This window comes from Nelumbo lutea, chromosome 3, assembly GCF_056320005.1.
Source record: "Nelumbo lutea isolate HS-2025 chromosome 3, American lotus-T2T, whole genome shotgun sequence".
NCBI lineage: Eukaryota > Viridiplantae > Streptophyta > Magnoliopsida > Proteales > Nelumbonaceae > Nelumbo > Nelumbo lutea.
In genome coordinates, this window is record NC_142686.1 from 111715542 (window position 1) to 111734561 (window position 19020).

The 19020-nt window shown below is 37.2% G+C and overlaps 1 protein-coding gene across 8 annotated transcripts in view; it reads left to right on the forward strand.

Moving 5' to 3' along the window:
- The first annotated feature begins 234 nt into the window (after positions 1-234).
- LOC148867659 (Polynucleotidyl transferase, ribonuclease H-like superfamily protein) overlaps positions 235-19020 on the forward strand; it is a 39149-nt gene continuing 20363 nt past the window's right edge. For 2 of the 8 annotated variants that reach the window (XM_088980190.1, XM_088980192.1), the window contains exons 1-5: positions 235-472; positions 11702-11859; positions 13458-14142; positions 14278-14362; positions 18558-18642. In XM_088980190.1, coding sequence (XP_088836316.1) covers positions 471-472; positions 11702-11859; positions 13458-14142; positions 14278-14362; positions 18558-18642 — 1015 coding nt within the window. In that variant the 5' untranslated portion in view covers positions 235-470. Of the gene's footprint in view, positions 473-10148; positions 10255-11701; positions 11860-13457; positions 14143-14277; positions 14363-18557; positions 18643-19020 lie in introns of those variants that run through there. The other 6 variants (XM_088980187.1, XM_088980194.1, XM_088980193.1 and 3 more) reach the window with 5 other exon arrangements.

The window sequence follows — 19020 nt, forward strand, 5'->3', positions numbered from 1 at the left end:
TCAAGCAATATCCGAATTTGAATTCGATTAGAAAATTCGATATCTAATGGATTTTGAAAATTAATATCTGAATTCGAATTCGATTAAATATTTGAATATTTGATTCGAATTCAATTAATTAATTATTTTAGTTAATTAATAAATATTTTATTTATAAAAAATATATAAATTATTTATATAACTTAATTATTATATATAAAAATTATATAAGACATTTAAATATTTTATACGATTGGCACCGCTATTCATTCCCGGGAAGGAAATTAGGCAACAGCTCAATAGGAATCCGGTGCAAGATAGCAAACGGAACGAGGGAAAGACGATATAAAATCCAGTAAGTGAGGTTGCATGTCGCACTGTTCATTTATTTATTCGATGTAGCTCGCAGTTCTCGCACAAACGGAAGGAGGGAAAAAAGCTTCTTAAGCAGTTTTTCAGAAGCCTTGAAATTCTTCGGTTTCTATCCAGCAATGTAACTGCTGTCGAAACTCGAATCTGTTTATTTTCTTATTTGCAATATCTGTTATTTTCCTTCATCTTAATCCATATTATTAAGTTACCCCAAACTACTTTGACATTTATGCATGCTGGCTATTCGGTCAGCTATCTCATCGACGAAGTTCCTATTTCATTTCATTTCCTTTTTTTTTTTTTAATTTTCGTTTATATTGATTTTTCGATGAGTTCTTTGTTTTGGTCTATCTGTCTAAGGTCTTGTATCGTGGATATTGCTTCATTTGGTGGTGTGTAATGGATTAATGGTGAGATTGGTGATTATGAATTTGCTGCAATGCTTAGTCTTTGTTTGTATGAAACGGAAAATTGATTCCCGACTATACACTGTGTTCTGCTGTTCAAAAAAACGCTCGTGCAGAATGGCGAAACCTGCTTTTTGGGTCTGTTTGATCAAGCATTCACGGCTTTACTTGTTACTTGTGTTCTCTAATCTCCTTTCGAACTATACCAATATTATTGTTGACTTTGATGGAAATGTTCTGCTAACGTACAAAGTCGTACTGGGTGAAGTTCATTGTACTGGCATCTATCTCAATCCTTTGTCATGAGGGATGAGGAGAAGAAGAAGAATTGCATAGTAACATATACAGATTGAAATAAATTTTAAAATGAGAGTTGTAACATGTAAGAGGTGGAGATATTTCATCTCTTTTCTTGTAGCCTTACATGCAACACACATTTCAAACATTGCATGGAAATGTTTAGCTTGACTGTTGGCATTATCATGGAGTTAGAATGGCACGAGTGTTTTTAATGTTTTCATTGTTGTGGTATTAGCTCTGTGTTTGACATTTCGAACAACTTTTAGTGATGGAATATTTTGTTACCATGCATAGCTCATTTGGTCAGATTTCTGTTACAAGGATTTTCTTGTTACATTCTGACCAATGAACATACCTTTTTTTTTCAAAGGTCACCCCTCTCTAGGTGGTAGATTTGGGATCGAGTCGTGTGTACTCCTTTGCAACAGGTTGAAGGAGTGCGTGTTCAACCCTTTTTGTTTTGTTTTTTGTTGGATAGAGATAGATAACAGTGAAAAACTTTTCATTACTGTATAAAATGCTAGTACAGAGAGATACATAGAAGTGGCAAGGCTAGCCACCAAGAGCATTACAATTACAGCTCCCTTTTACAAAATCAGACCTCAATACATTTTGTCCCTGCCGACTCCTTGCCCTGCAAACCCATCCACCAGTCCATTAGCCGATGCACCCATTTTACAATTTCTCCCAACCATTGTTTTAATTGCTTATATTCTTTTATAATGTGTTGGTATTTCAATGGTCCAATGTAATTACTCCTGTCTATTCAACTTTTTCTCCTCTCTTGACAGTATCTACATTGTAGATCAGTTCAAAAGAGAGGCTATAGGATGCCTAGTGTATTATGAGCAAAAAGTATGAGGGGATTGCAATACATATGCTCCTAAAATGTGAGATTTCCAAAAACTGAAGACTGTTTGAAGGAAAGTGAACCTAATTTTTTTTATCAGCGAAAGTGAACCTAATTAACATGCAACATGATAGGATATCATGTCTGAAGGAGTCTGAGGGCTTGGACAGTGTATTTTGGAAATTTATAACTAAAATAGTGTAATGTACCGAGAACAGAAAGTTTCTTGCATCAGGTAAACTTGCCCTCTAGAATTATTAGAAGACCTATCATAAAATCCCGGGGCCCTCATTGTTTCCTCTCACACCTTTTCTTGTTATGGTTTCAGGTTCTCTTGGTCTAATGTTAGAAATATTTATCTATTTTTTTTGATAAATGAGTGAAATTTTATTAAACCAGCAAATAAGAGTTACATGCAACTCGTGGAAAGGCATGGGATGTTACCTTTCCTTTAAAGCTAATTACAGAATTATAAGTACAAAATAAATTACACTGAAGCCCAAAATAAAGTATCCCGGGAAACCCCTCGTTTTCCAAGCGAATCAGCCAATGAGTTTGCTGATCTGCCTACCCGCTGAACTCTGATTGTCATATTCCTTGTTAACCATTTAACCTTTTGAGAAGATCTCTAAAACCCCAAATCACAGTGTCCCTTCAGCCAACCCACTATCACTTAGGAATCTCCTTCAATAATCAGATGCTCTATGCCTAGCTGATTTGCAAGCTGGATTCCTTGTACAACAGCCAGTAATTCGGCCCTTAAAGAGTCTTCCACACCCGCACAAAGATATCACGTTACTATCTTTGTTTCTTAGCACTCCTCCTATGCCTGAAGGTCCTGGATTTCCTCAGCTACTTCCATCAAAGTTCAGCTTGATAAACTCCTCCCCTGGTGGCATCCATTCAACCCCATGTCTGTCCTTCCTGGTAGAAGTATTAGCCACTGCTAACCAACTTCTCCATAGGTCATCAAAAGAGTATGCATCAAAGATCTTTAGAGTTTTCAGCCACTGAATTGCCCTTGTCAAAATACATTCTTTAACTTCCGAGAAACTCCGTTCTTTTTCACAAAAGATTCTAGTGTTCCTTTCTTTATGCAATTCCACATAATTCTCCCTCTCTTTGTGTGCCATTCAAAAATAGACAGACTAAACAACAAACTAGTATCAAATGGCAGATTCCACCTACACTCAAACAACGTAAGAATCCAATTCCATAAAGCTGTAGCAAAGGAGCAAGAGATCAGTAAGCGGTGACAGTCCTCATTCTGAGATTTACAAAGAACACACCAATTAGGGGATAAGCACCAATTTAATCTTCTCTTTTGTAGGTTTTCAAAGGTGTTAATCTTACCATAATAAACTTCTCAACGAAAAACAACAATCTTTGGGGGATGGGCTTAGTCCAAAATTCTTTAACTGGGAAATTCTGAGGTGCAGAAGTGGAATAAAGGGACTTGAAGAAAGAGGAGCAAGTGAACAAACCATTCGGGTTAGGGGTCCAAATTCTTGTGTCAGGTTTGAGGGGATCTAAACAAATAGACTCAAGTGAAGACAATAAATCTGAAACAAATATTAGAAATATTTATTTAGGACTGCAATAAATATTTATTTGTTTAGGGGCCCTCATTTAGTGCAAAATATGCTCTAGTTGACTTAGGACTAGGAATAAGTCTAAGAGTGGTCACTTCGTGCAAAAAGATGTCAAAGGTTAGATCCGTATCCAGTCTACCCCTCCCAAATCCCTGGATAGCCGGGACCATCATTGGGTAATGGACCTTTTTTATAGACAGACCAGAAAAATAAGAAAAAGAGGCTAAGATGGCCTAGAAAACAGCACCCAAGGAATCAGCCCCTAGATCAACTATTAGTAATTGACACCTAATAGCTTTTAGAGGAAACCAATACCATGGAAAAAAAAGAAATACTCAAAATTTAACAGCACAACAACAAAAAAAAAAGAGAGGGCCATAAAGGTATTTATAGGCAAAGAGGGGGAACACTGGCCCACCCTACCTGTTTTTCCTATCTAGAACCAACCAAGAAACAATACAAAACGGTTATTGGGAATAGGACAACTCTTACTTGACTTATCACTAGGATTTTGACGTGTGATTCAAGTAGGACAAATCCTACTTGACATAGGACTAGGAATCAGACGACCCCTACTTGACATAGGATTATGACTCTAATATGCTAAGATGGCACTGTCAAATTAGAAAAACAGATCCTAGTTAATTAGGAAAAGCAACTCCTATGTAATTAGGAACATTGACTCCTAATGCAATTAGGAAAAACTACTAATGACTCAAAAAAAAAAAGATACAGAAAGATTACTGCAATGCCCCTACTATCAAAGAATACATTAAAATTCCAAAAATCCCATATTTGATATATTGGCTTCTACATTATTCTCCTACATTTTTTTTTTTATTTCTTTTGAAGGGCTACACAACAGGGGTAGCCCATCCCCCAACCCAGGTGCAGGTGGGATTCGATCCCTAGTCTCTGCTATGACCAGCAGGAGACCTTACCAACCAGCTGGTTAGCACCTTGCTTTCTCCTACAGTTTATCACCCTTGAGCTTTAAAGAACTTGAGGATAAAAAGCTGCTTATCTTAGAATGCACTTCAGCAAATTTCCAAAGTTCTTCAACAAGATTGGACTGTCAAGCATGTCTCTCACGCATGACAAAAAAGGATCTTCATAACTACACATGCTTGAAAAGTGATTGGGGCCACTCTTCTCTTAAAGCCTAAAACATTATCCTCCATAATCTTCAACTAGATTATCAGTACTATCAACTACTAGCTAACTTATCTTTTGTTGAATCTTCTTTTCTCTTATCATTGCAAACCTTTTGGATCTGAAATCTAGTGCTATATTCAGTTTAATTATGATATGTTCCTTAGTGTCTTCATTTGACTCTACCTCTGAGGTCTGAAATCTACAATTACATCTTCTTAAACATTAACGTCAAACTGATCATGAGTATTAACATTCTTCTTTCAAGAATTTCAACCTCCGATGACTCAACTTCAAATTGAAGCTCTTGTAATTTTTAATATCAATTTTTGTTTGCATGTATATATTTCTTTAATGTCATTCTTCAGCACTTTAAAGTATTATCATCTTATTGTTCTTGCAATTTAGAGATATTGGAAGTTTTTTTTTTTTTGCAAGATTTAGCATCTTATTTATTCCAACATTCAAACTTCAATAAGATGTATGAGTAAATAATATCTCCTTGGTTTGCAAAGAATTTATGCCATAGGGTTGGCTACTTTAATGTTTTGAGGAGGTGGTAGTTGGGAGGTTAGGTGTGGATTTGGGTAGGAGGGGGGAAGCGAAGAAAGATTTTAATGTGGTTGAATCTGCAACATCCAAAAAATTTCGAGGAGCCTTTGGAGTAAGATATTCTCATACTATTCATGTAACCAAAGTCTTTTCTTGCCTGAAGCTTGGATCGGTCGGGACTGGGCCTACAAAGAATTTTAAAAAGGTCTATAAGAGGAAGAGAAGTAAGACTATTAAACCAACAAATAAACTTTTGGATAATGAGATTCCTCAGTACGCCTCTAATCCGGGTAAGCATTTGGAATCTGGTCAGCATGAAGCTGTAACTGAGAATGAGTCCGTTTTTATTGTAAAAGGCCTTGATAAAATTCTCGAAAGAAGGTTGGAGAAATTTGGAAGTATTTCTATTGAAGCAGCGGTTAAAAGGGATGTAGAAATTGTTTTCTGGGGAGGTGAAAAATTTGCTAAGAAAGCCTTTGAAGAGTTTGAGAGGAAGAAGAAGGAGGAAAGTTCGAGAAAGTGGGCATTTGGTAGAGGGAGTTGGGATGAACATGGCAATAACAAAAAGGAGGTGTTTATAGGGGAAGATTAGTTTCTTTCCTCTGTTAGTCTCATCTTGCCTGTTCTGTAGCCGACCTTGTTTTGGTCTAGGATCTGGTTTTGGAGGAGTTAGTTTTTTTTTTTTTTTTTTCTTTTTTTCTTCAAAGTATTTGTTCATTGCTGGCTGTTTTAGTGTAAGAAGTGTCTAAGGTAGTCTGTTCTTCTCTTGGATGATTTCTTATCACCTTTCTTCCGTATTCTCTTTTTATTTATTATGGAATTTTTTATTTACTCTTAAAAAAAAATTATAAGAACATAGCGGCAGATTATAAGCTCTAATACCAATTTGATGCAGGACAAACATACAGAATAAGAAAAAGAGGCTAACTTTTATGTAGGAATCAACACTTGGGCTTCTTTGGAACCAACACCTAAAGGAACTATTAGGAATCACATCTAATAGTTTCTTGAAGGAATCGGCACCACCAAGAAAATTAGAATCAGTCCAACATTAGAAGTAAAACTCATTATGTCAATTGATGTCTAAAAGAGAAGGCCTTAACATGTATTTAATGGCAAAAAGTGGAGCATTGAACAGCTCTTTTCCCTTGTTTCCTACTCTAAAACCAACTAAAAAAATTACTAAGACACTAAATTAGGAATAGGGTAAGACAATTCTACTTGAGTTGTGGGACTGTGACTCCAATGTTCAATCTACTAACATGATAATGTCCAATTAGGAAAATCATGCAAATGCAAAACTACTAGCGTACCATTCAAAAAGTAGCTACTTGAAGATTACCAAAGTACCTCTATCATGTAGAACTACATAAAAATTCAGGGAATCCCAGATTTGACTTGTTGGCTTCTGCATCAATAATCATATACATTTATAAGATAAGTATGATAAATGTGTTGTGTGGTCGTAATGTAATAAATATAATATATTTGGAAAGAGATTATGAAGTTCAATCAGGAATTCAGAAGTTTAACCGTTTCTCAGTAGGGGAAGGAGCAAGGATTAGGTTTTGGGAGGATGATTGGTGTGGGGTAGGCAAGCTGAGTGAGCTATGTCCAAGATTGTATAGGCGGCCGGGGACAGCTGGTTTGGTGTCCAAAATTCAGAAGACCTTTGTTGGATAGGGAAGTCAATGAATGCATTTATTTGGTAGAGAATCCAGAGAAGGTGAAAATTTCAGATTCCTCAAGGGATGAATTATGGTGGAAAGAATGTTCAAATGGGAATTTCTGTGAAATCCTACTACATTGCTCTAGTAGGGACAATTCAAGCTCAGATCAAGCTGGAGTCCAGTTCCCCCCAGGGTTGAAGCCTTTGCATGGTTAGTGGCAATGGACAGCATTCTGACAGTGGACCACCTGAAATCGAGAGGCTTTAATATGGCAAACATGTGTTTTTCTTTGTAGAGTGCAGGAGGAAAACATTTGCCACTTGTTTTTCTCCTGCAAGATAGCTGGTTTTATTTGGAGGTTGTTCACAGCCATGTTTGGGGTTAGAGATTTTCACCCAAGGTCACCTGCAGAAATTTTTTTCTTCCTGGCCAAAGATAAGAGGAAGCAGGAAAGCAAAAATAATTTGGAGCTGCATCCTTTTTAAAATATGCTGGAATATCTGGAAGGAAAGGAATAGAATAATTTTTGAAGACAAATCTTGGTCAATGGATAGGCTACTGGCAGCAATCAGCAAATCTGTTATTATTATTATTTTTTTTGATAAATGGTGATAATTTTATTAGATCATAAATAGGTTTGAGATTGAAAGCTCATACAACCCTTGGAGAGGCGCGGGTTGAAATCCACAATATAACAAGGGAAATTGGTGCATGCTTCAAATGGACAAGGAGATCAGCCAATGGCTTAGCTGACATGTTGGCTAAACAAGGGATTGTGAAGGAGAGTATGATCTGGGCAGTTTTGTAAGAATGATTACTGGGGGCTCAACACCTACTTAGGAGTTGACAGCTGTACTTAAATCTGGAAAGTTATTTAATGAAGTTACCATTTCCAATAAAAAAAGTTGCAGCCTCCCCCAACAAATTACAAGGAAAATAAAGAACAACACAAATCACAATTGAGCCCAGAAAAGGTCTTCCCTGTTTGTCCCTTGCTTGGCTAACACATCTGCCAAAGCATTTGCTGATCTCGCCACCCACTGAATAGAAGTAGACATATTCTTTATCAGTCATTTGAACTTCTTGATTTCATTTGTGATGAGGCAAGAAAAAAAAGAAATGTGTGAATGTATTCTGTTTTGTATGTTTTTCTTGTAGTAGGATCCCAAATTGTTGTTTTAGGGTAGCTTTGTTGCCAGTTTGGAACCAAGGGATATTTTCGTCATTTTATAAGTTAGACTTTTGGTCAGGGGCGGTTGGGTGCATATCTGTTGGGTTTTGGTCTCTTGAGTCTTTTTGTAACAAAAGTTATCTTTTGAGGGTTCATTTGAAGTTTGTTTGTTCTTAAGGTTCAGTTTGGAAGGAGTACAAATGCAAATACATACAAAATAATATAAAATATAAGGCTTTGCACTCTACATCTTTGCATTTGTACTCCTTCCAAATTGAGCCTAAGGAGTTGCTTGTGAGAGGGAAACATTCTAGGGGCTCATGTGTAAATATTTTAACTGGCTTGCTGGAGTGAGTCTTATAAAAGAGAAGGGGGCTGTTTCTGTAGGGGTCTTTTTTGGTTCTTCCTCTCTTGTTTGAGCTGTAGCTCAGGCCCAACTAGGGTTTTCAAGCATTGGGAGCTTGGGTTTTGAGGAGTCGACCCATTTTGGCACCTTCCAATCCCTTCATTGTTGCGTGTCCGTGCGGGAGGCCAGCTTGCTGCCATTGTTAGTGTAGCGGAATTGTTCCAGGAGGAGTTTTACTTCAGGTTCAGGTCTGAAATACTTAAAAATCTAACTTATTTTGCTGTTCTCATCTTGGTATTCCTTGTGCTTATTGCTGTATACTTGAGGTATTGCATGTAATTTGTCTTTTTGTCCACATCAAGTGGTATCAGAGCAAGTTCTTTCCTTGGGTTTGCTTCAAAGTTCTCTCCTCCTTGTGCTTCTCTATATTATCATGGCTGTAAGGGGTGGACGTGGTAGGGGTGGTAGAAGACCACAACATGTTATTGTAGAGGTTTTCCAAGAGGCTATAAGAGGATTGCAAGAACAGATTGAACATCTTGCCCAACTTGTAGCTCAAAATGCTGTTAGGGGTGGTGACATAGCAAATGATTTGGGGCTAGGAAGAAGAAGACAAGCTCCTAGAATTGATGAACAACTCACTGACATTATTAGTGAAGCATTAAGTGAAGACATTGAGCAACCTAAAGGTGATTAGCATGGAAGGAATAACAACTAGCGCTGGGAAGACCGAATAGTGCAAGCTTTACAATCCAATCAAGGTCATGGTGTTCAACTTCATATTTCCGAGTTTGATGGTGAGTTGGAACTTGAAGAGCTTCTTCACTGGTTGGATAACATTGAAAATTATTTTGATTGGAAAGAAATGAATGAAGAAAGAATAGTGAAGCTTGTAACAACAAAGATGCATGGGACAGCCTTAGATTGGTGGAAAAATTACCAAAGGGATAGAGAAGGGAAGGGGAAAAGAAAGGTTAGTTCCTGGGGAAGAAAGAAAGAGAAGCTGAAATCCCAATTTTTACCACCAGACTATGAGCAAACTCTTTACCAAAGGGTGCAGAATTTAAGGCATCGGGAAAAGAGTGTGAAGGAGTACACAAAAGAGTTTAATAGATTACCTCTTCAGAGTAATATGTCAGAAACTAAACAGCAAAAAGTTAGTAGTTATATCAATGGTTTGAGGTTGCCAATACAAGATCAAGTCAGCCTACATTGCTCGTATACGGTAAAGGATGCATATCAGCTAGCTTTAAAGGTTGAAGCTCAATTGAGTTGGAGCTCAGGGCGGAGGCTAAGTGCTGTCCAAGGTACATCTTCATCAGTAGGTTGAAGTATTGGGGCTGGTAGGGGTTGTGTGATCAACCAAATACGACCTACAGTCCAAGGGACTTCAAATGCAACAAAGAGCAGTCAAGGGCAGCCTACTATTAGATGTTTCAGGTGTATGGAGTTGGAACATCGTTCAAATGAATGTCCTAAGAGAAGGATTGAAGGGCAAACACATTTGGTTGATGAAGTCACTGATGAACAACAAGATGATATAGGCCATATTGAGGATGACAAGTGGTTGAAACTACTGAAGCTAATACTTTAGAGGAAGAAAACTTGGATGGGGATATTAAGGGTGAAGCTCTAGTGATATGACACTCTATGGTTGCACCTCAAGAATCACTATCATGGGACTGGTTGAGAAAGAATATCTTTAGGACACGTTGTACAACTGGTGGGGAGTTGTGTAACTTGATTATTGACAGTGGGAGTAGTGAGAATCTCGTTTCTCAAGAGATGGTGGATAAATTACAGCTCAAGACTATTCAACACCCCCGACCATATTGTATTCTGTGGTTCAACAAAGGAAATGAGGTAAGAGTTTCTTCTAAATGCCTCGTTAATTTTTCTATTGGTAATACATTTGAAGAATTGGTATGGTGTGATGTTGTCCCAATAGATGCATGCCATATTCTCTTGGGTCACCCATGTCAATATGATCGTAAGACCATTCATTATGGGAACAAGAACACATACAGCTTTGTGAAAGACAATAAGAAGATAACTCTTAAACCAATGCAACTTGATTCATTTCCAAAGAAGGAAACAAAGCCAACCACTACACTCTTCACCTCAAATAAATTGGCTCAAGAAGATGAGAATTTGGATGTTGTTTATGTGTTGGTTGCAAAAGATGTTAACATCTGTTCTAGAGTTGGTGAAGAAGCTACTTCATGAGTATGCTGATGTGATGCCTGAAGAATTACCCGATGGCCTTCCTCCCCTAAGAGATGTACAACATCATATAGATTTAATGCCGGGAGCAGCATTGCTTAACCTACCCCACTATAGAATAAACCCTAAGGAGCACGAGGAGCTCCAAAGACAAGTAACAAAGTTGTTGAAGAAGGGGCTAATCTGTGAGAGCTTAAGCCCGTGTGTTGTACCAGCTTTGCTCACACCAAAGAAAGATGGTAGTTGGCGTATATGTGTTGATAGTCATGCCATTAACAAGATTACAGTTAAATTCAGGTTTCCCATACGCCGTCTTGATGACATGTTAGACGCATTGGCCGGCTCACACGTCTTTTCAAAGATAGACATGAAGAAATATAACAATGATTACAAGAAAAACAAGGAGACCTTTATACATTATTAAGTTTATAAAGGTCTTAGTTGGGACACAAACCACAGAACCATAACCAACATAATCAATTTATTCAGGTCAGTTCCATTAGGTAGACCTGATCGATTGACAACTCCACTTAACCATTGGGGAGCCCTTGTCTTTTTATGCGTACCTTCCCCTTAATAATTTTTTAAGATTCTGCTGCTTTTTTAAGATTGATATATCCCCTTAATAACTTTTTCAAAAAGGTTATGGGCTGTTTATTTGATTGAACAGATAGAAATTCTAGAATTGAGATGATCTTATAGTTTCTTTCCTGAAGGTCTTCTAATATTATCATTCTAGAATTGTAACAGTATGATCTTATAGTTTCTTTCCTGAAGGTCTTCTAATATTATCATTTCAACATATGATAGAAACAAACTCAATATATGGACTTACATACCGTAAATAAATCAATTTCTAGTAAAATCTTTAAAACAAGTCACCCTTGACAAAACTAAATATAATCAAAACAGTGACAAAGTAAAGATTCTAACAAAAATCATGAGATTTTTGCAGAAAAGGATTCAAACATTAAATTCAAATTGAATCCCTTGTGTTTCATGACTGAAATCATAAATTGTATCGTAAATTGTAAAATTTTGACAACATTGTTTCTATTAGTTTCATTTGCCCTACTTTTGTTTCTAGGTTTTCCCCAGTTTCTAGCATGGAATCGGTGGAAAGAGTTGGGAGTGAGGAGAAAGAAGCTCATCAAATGTGGACCCTTTGCTTGCATGCTTCCTCAGATTTATCCCGTGTTTCACCAGCTGTATTTGTGTACCTTCTTAAAGAATGTTATGCCCGTGGTATGTTTAATTGGACTGAATCACAATCACTTTTTTATATTTGCTTTGCCTTTCCATTATTTGTAATACATTTAACGTCCTAAGTTTATAGCTTGTCTATTTATTTATTTATGTTGTCATCTATTTGCAGTAGAGATTATGTTCGTGTGATTCAAATAAAAGGCTATCTATGGTATATGCCTATATATGAATCAGATGGTAATTTCGACCAGGCCAGAGTTCCATACTCATGGTGACCACATCCTTATATGTGACTGAATGAATGTGTAGAGTTTTTCATTGAAAATATATGGATGACAGATAAACACTGGGCCAAGCCAAAGTTCTGTAGGCATGGGGTCATGCCCTCAATTGCATATCAAGTTGGTGCTACAAAAACCTAGGTGTATCTTTTTGGACTGTACTTGGAAAATTCTCTTGTAAAACTAGTTGGCAGGATCAAATCTAGGGTTTACCTTGGTTTGATATGATATGGAACTGTAACTTTGCTGCAGTAGTGTGGGACCATTTCTTGAAGGCAGTAAACCTAAACTGGTGCTTTCCCAAATTTGTGAAAGCACTCTTGGAAGAGTGGCAGGTCTCTGGAATGACTTAAAAAAGGGAAAGTTTGCTGGTTGGTTATTTCCCTGGCAATGATTTGGGCTATTTGGTGTGAGAGAAATATCAGAATTTTTGTACAGAAAGCTACATATGAAGAAGTCATCAATATGGTGGTGGGGTTTCTTAGAGATTGGCTGTCTATTCATAATGTATTTAAGAATGATAGTTTTGCTGTTTCTTTTTTGAGGATGGACTTTTTCTGAGGTCCTGATATGGCTTACACTTGTACAGAAACTCATTGTACAGAGGACCATATACTTTTGAATTAATAGAATATACTTTGCCTTTCTTCAAAAAAGAAAAAAAAAGATATGCAACTACTTGCAGTCTTGATCTGAGAGGCCAGGGGACTGGGGTACATTGACAATAAATGAATCTTTATTGGGCTATAGAGACCTCAAAAAAGTGAAGTGGGTAACCAGCAATATGATAGTTGATGTTAAATGGGTAAGCAGGTTGGCAAATACTGTGGCTGATTCATTGGCCAAGCAAGGGGTATCAGGGAAAATCTTTTTAGGGGTAGTTTGTAACTTGTTCTAGTAAATCTGGGAAGCTGTATCTAACTTTTCTGGAGAGGTCGCATCTCGTGCCTCTCCTTGGGATGCGGGATGCTTGTACTCCTTATCTTTGGTGATTAATAAAATTCATTCATTTATAAAAAAAAAAACCACTTTTTTTTTTCAATTTCTGCACTTGCAGTCTTGACCTGAGAGGCCAGGGGACTGGGTTACATTGACAATAAATATACCTTTATTCCATTTCTGCATTTTATTTTAGACTAAACCAAACTAAGATATTTGTCCCCTTCTCTTCCATGGCTTTGTGCCAGACCTCTTAATTTGTTAAAATGCAAGAAAAGAGAAGCATTGTAAAGGTCAACCTGGTTATGCTATGTATTCTTTATTAACTAACCTTGATAATCTGCAAAGGCAATGTTTTGTGCATATTTCCAAACACTTGTTTGCTGTTGATTGCGTTCTAAGTTCTAACCTTTTTAGGCACATGCAAGGCAACGATGAAGTTTCAAGTTCTTCAGCAACAAGTCCACAAAATGCTGCATAATGATCCTTACCCTGGACCTGCCACTTTTGTTGTTCAATGTCTCTATGTCATACCCTTACTAGGATCTCCATATACTGAAGGCTTCAGTCACCTGGTGGTATCTGCTCTTCGGCGGTTGCAAATTGGACAGTCCATCCCAATAGATCTTTCTGAAGCAAAGAATCTGGCAGCGCAGTTATTTATCAATGTGGTTGCTGGCTTGACCATCCACGAGGACAGGATCATTGTAAAGCTGCTTGAAAATTTTGATGTTAGGTTGGAAGACATTGCAAGAGTTATATGTGGTGGATCAGAACTGAGTGATGGTAGTTTGGACACAGCAAGGGCATGTATTGAACAATACATATGTGGATTGATAAAATCTAAATCTTATATGACAGCTGTGAACCTCTCAGAACGCTTCTCCATCTGCCAATCTAGCCAATGTTTTTTAGACTTGATGCTGGAAGGCAACCAATTCAAAGCAGCAGAGAAGTGGGCAGCATTTATGGGAAAGCCAATGTTATCTATACTTGTCCAAAAATATATTGACATGAAGATGCTAAAGAATGCTTATGAGATTATAAAGAATAACAATCTTCAGCAGGAATTTCCACATGTATACCATATGTACAAAGAGAGGTGATTTTTACAACTTCATTTGTCACCTCACTTTCTTTTCTATACGTTTTTATGGATTCTTGACATCCTTATGGTTAGAGGAGTGGTTTTCTTTTTTTCCCCTCAGTTAATTAGAATATTCCATTAAAATTGCAGTACACTAAAGAAGTTAGCAGAGAAAGGATGTTGGGATATTGCCGAGACAAGGACTAACAAAGATATTCAACTTGTTCAATACCTGGTAACAACTTGCTTTGGCATTAGATGTTGTTATACCACATCTTCGGATTTGGGAACTTTGTTGGAATTTGTTCTTCAAATCATATGCATCTACTATTCTAAGAATAATCTGACTTTGGAATGGAACTCCTAAATGGGTTGCAAATTAATTTTTTTTTTATTTATTGATAATGGGATGGATGGCTGAAGGAACTGGAGACAGTGACTTGGAAATACTGGGAGTCAGTGAAAGGATTTAAGTGGTTAAGATATGACTACTATCATCCAATGGGAAAGGAGATCAGCAAATAAGATGGCTGGTTATTTTGCAAAACATGGGGTCCAAAAGTGTGTACTATTTTTGGCTCAATTGTAATTTGATCCTGTAATGGGGGGCTGCACCTTGTGCCTCTGTTTGGATGATTTATTGAGAAGAATAGTATATTTACAAGCATTACATTTTCTGCCCCCCCAAGCCAAGGCGTCAGCCAATCTGTTTGCTGATCTACAAACCCACTTAAAGCTAGTCCCTACCTCTCATGCCTATGCTTCCACAAAACTTGGCTAGTATTTTTAAGCCAATCCACCACTACCTTGGAATTTCCTTCCAACTTTACATTTCTGAAGCCAAGTTTTCTACTCAGTCTTAGACCTTGAAGGGCATCTGATAATTCAGCCGTTATTGAGTTTCCACTTCTATTAGTCCAGAAAACATGGCTATTATTTCTCCATGGCTATTTCTAGATACTCCTCCAATGCCAGTCAAACCTGAATTGCCCATATCATATCCATCAAAGTTTAGTTTTGACCTGATAGGATGGTTAAGGATCCAGAGTCTATAACCTGGTCCTTTAGGGATGAGATGAATAAATTTAAATGGCTAACCAGAAACATGAATTTGAGAATACGTTGGGTTAGGATAACAGCTTAATGCTATGGCAGATGTGTTAGCTAAACAAGGGGTAAATAGGGATAATTTGTTGTATTGGGCTCAGTTGTAATTGACTTTTGTAATTTGTTTGTTATGTGAGAGGTAGCATCTTGTGCCTCTTTGATACTGCCTATTTTCATTTCTCTTTAATAAACACTTATAAAAGTGCAATCCATGGTGAAAGCGGCAAAGATATCTAAAGTTTTTTTTTTTCTGTGCCGCTGAATCACTTGAACCAAGAGGAGGCACGAGGTGTTACCTCCCCTTAAAGGTGATTCCAAGCCCAACTCTTCTCAGATTACAGTTACAAAACAGCCAAAAACAGAGAATCCCTTGAAGCCCCTTGTTTAGCTAAAGAATCTGACAAAGCATTTGCCGATCTACTAACCCACTGAAATCTAACTGACATGGTTCTTGTAAGCCATTTGACTTTTTTGATGATATCCCTATATCCCCAAACAACAGTTTCTGGGTCCGACATCCATCCCACTATCACTTTAGAGTCTTCTTCAATTATCAAATTAGTCACTCCAAGTTGTTTGGAAATCTGTAGTCCTTGTACCACAGCTAACATCTCAGCCCTTGTAGAGTCTCCATAACCCACTGGACTTGAGAATAAGGATAGAATGTTGCCATCATTTTTCCTTATGTCCTGGATTACCCGACTGCTCCCATCAAAGTTCAACTTTACAACCCTTTCCATAGGGGGTAACCAACTTGCTTGTGTTTTATTTTTCTTGGATGAGGTGGAGGCCACTTCTGCCCAACTTCTTCGAAGGTCATTACTAGAGTAATCCACAAAGAGATCAGTAGTTTTTAGCCAAAGGATTGCCCTTGTCAGTATACAATCCTTTATTTCAGCAATGCTTCTCTCCTCCTGGAAAAATCTAGCATTTCTTTCCTCCCAAATGGTCCATAAGAGGGCTGCTCAAATGCATTTCCACATTACTTTCCCTCTCTTTGTTGGCCAACCAAAAAAAGATGGATCAAAAAGCAGATTTTCTTCAGGAGGCAGGTTCCACCTGTACCCAAACAGCATAAAATACCAATTCCAAATATTTACTATAAAAGAGCAAGAAATCAGTAGGTGATAACAGTCCTCATCATGCACTTTACATAAAATGCACCAATTGGGGGACAAGCATGAATTAGGTCTCTTTTTTTGTACATTGTCTGCAGTATTAATTTTACCATAATACACTTCCCAACAAAAACCAACAATTTTAGGTGGAATTGGCCTTGACCAAACTTCTTTAACTGGGAACAATAAGGGGGAAGGAGTAGAGCATAGGGACTTGAAGAAGGAAGAACAAGAGAAGAAGACACTCGAGGTCAAAGACCAAAATCTTCTATTTGGTTTCCTATGAATGAGATCTCTCCCTAAATATTCTCTCATTCCTTTCTTCCCAAATAGACGAGAAGATTGCTGCCCTTGTACATTTTCTCCAGGAGAGTTCCACCTGCAATCAAATAGAGAAAAACCACTCTCAAATGCAATATGTAAACAAACGAGGGATTAGTAAGCGAAAAGTAGATTTACTGCTTGCATTGCAAATAAAGCATTTATGGGGTGATAAAGCCTAATATTGCCTCTTTTCCTTCAAGGTCTCACAAATGTTGATTTTCAGATAATAGACCTCTTAATAAAAGGCCCTAATTTTTTCTGTGGAATTAACCCATTTCAAATAGCCTTAATTGGGAAACCTTGTGATGACTTTGGGGAATTGCAAATTAGTTCACCTGGTTTTAAGGCCTTAAGGCATAGATAATCAACTAATGCAATTAAAATGTAAAGTTACTGGTGTTGCAGTTCTATTTGCATTATGACAAATTATGATCAGTCCTTGTAAAATCTAAATTTTGCATTGGATAAAATAACTAAGGTACAAACACTTCAGAATAAATTTGAGTTCAATGACTGTAAGACCCTATCCACGTTATCAGTGTTCTTCCAGAAGTTTCTAATTATGAACCATGGACTAGAACATTGAACATGGTCCATCTAACCACATGTTATGGTTTTTATTAATCTAGAATAATTTGTTGTTTTTATTTTTGGTTATTTGCAGTATCTCCCTCTGCACTTAACTTTAGTGGCCTGTAATCCGTATGTACTAGCAGACAAATTTATTCTTAGCAGAGAATGGTATGGTCATTTTCTAATAGAGTGCAATTCTTTTTTTTATAATTGAAAAATTAATTCATTAATCAAACAGATAGATAAGTTACAAGTATCCCCAAGAAAGGCACGAGATGAAGCCTCTCTCAGAAAAGGTTACACCCAACCAAAAAGAGGAAAAGTCTGAATAGACAAAACAGAAGGTTACACCTTGTAATCCTTTATTTTTATGCATCCGAAAATTTGAGTCTCACAGCACAATATTTGTGGTTATGGCTTGCGAGTTCCTAAATTCTCGGAGGGGTCAATGTGTTGAATAGGGTTTCCCACCATTTTTTCTACTGAGCTAAAATTGTAAATTGTGGACAGTTGTTGAAAATGAGGAATATATGGAAATGGAAGAACATGCACCATGTTGAATTGTTGAAAATCATGTTGTCAACTAAAAATTGAAAAAAAAAGACATCATCTGCATGTTCTTGTCTATTGTATTGCATTGCAGTTTATTGCAGTGTGCAAAGAGGCCACAACAATCTAAGGTTGTCTTAACACATCAAACCTGATATTGATGCTAATGTTTTTGATGTATTGGATATACAAGCAACTATGGTCCTTGTCTAGTAATGGAGACTTCACATGACAAGAGGACAAAATATAAACCTTTTTTTTGGTGTGTGTGTGTGTGTGGAAACACAGGGCGCCATTGAGTGTTAGGTGTTGTCCCTTTTATGATTAAGGGGCCCATGATAGCCAATCCTGTGAAATCAGCACCTATCTTGGAGATGTTCCTATTTCTCAATATTTGTTGCATCTCAAGTTCTGTTTGTCAATAGATTTTTTTTTTCTGCTTTCTTTTAATTGAAGTGCAGCAATATGGTTTCTAAGTACATGGTGACAAATAATAATTTCCTCCATTAGTAATGGAAACGATGAGCTAGCTGATAGAAATCACAAAATCTGCAAAAAAGATGAATGAATTAGAAGTTCTAAGGCTCTGGAATTTTGTGAAGAAATAAAGCACAGAGGTTGATCAATGTGGTAGTTTAGTTGTGTTGGAAATGGAGTATTCAAAAAATTTCTATTGATTGGCACTGGATTTTCTTTGGAAATCTTATATGTCAACATGCTACTTGAAAGTTTTTGATGGATATATATGTTTTCTAACAGGTGTATTTGGCAATGGAAGCGGGCTACTCAGAGAAGGTTGATGAATTATGTGAGAGATACTCCCTTCAAAGTCCTATGAAAAAAGGCATGCAAAGTCCCTCTCTCTCTCTCTCTCCAGAGAATTAAATTTGATTATTGGAATGAGTTATTTATGGTGAGGGTGGTGAACTGGGTGAAAACTATGCCTCTCTTTGCACATTTCACTACAGAATATTATCACAAATTGGCAAACCGTTTCTGCCTATCTAGGATAAGATTACTGATCCAATGTTTGCCTCCAACTCAACCTAAGACCAAATTGAACTTTGAAGGCTGCAAGCTTAGAGAATCATGGGACCTCTAGGATTGAGTGTAATTAGAAGATATTTTGGGATTTAAATGACCCTTGCTAAGAAACTGGAAAGAGATTGCTTTCACTGCAAGATGCAAGAGGACTCTTTGTCCGTTCTGGTCCCCTCCCCCC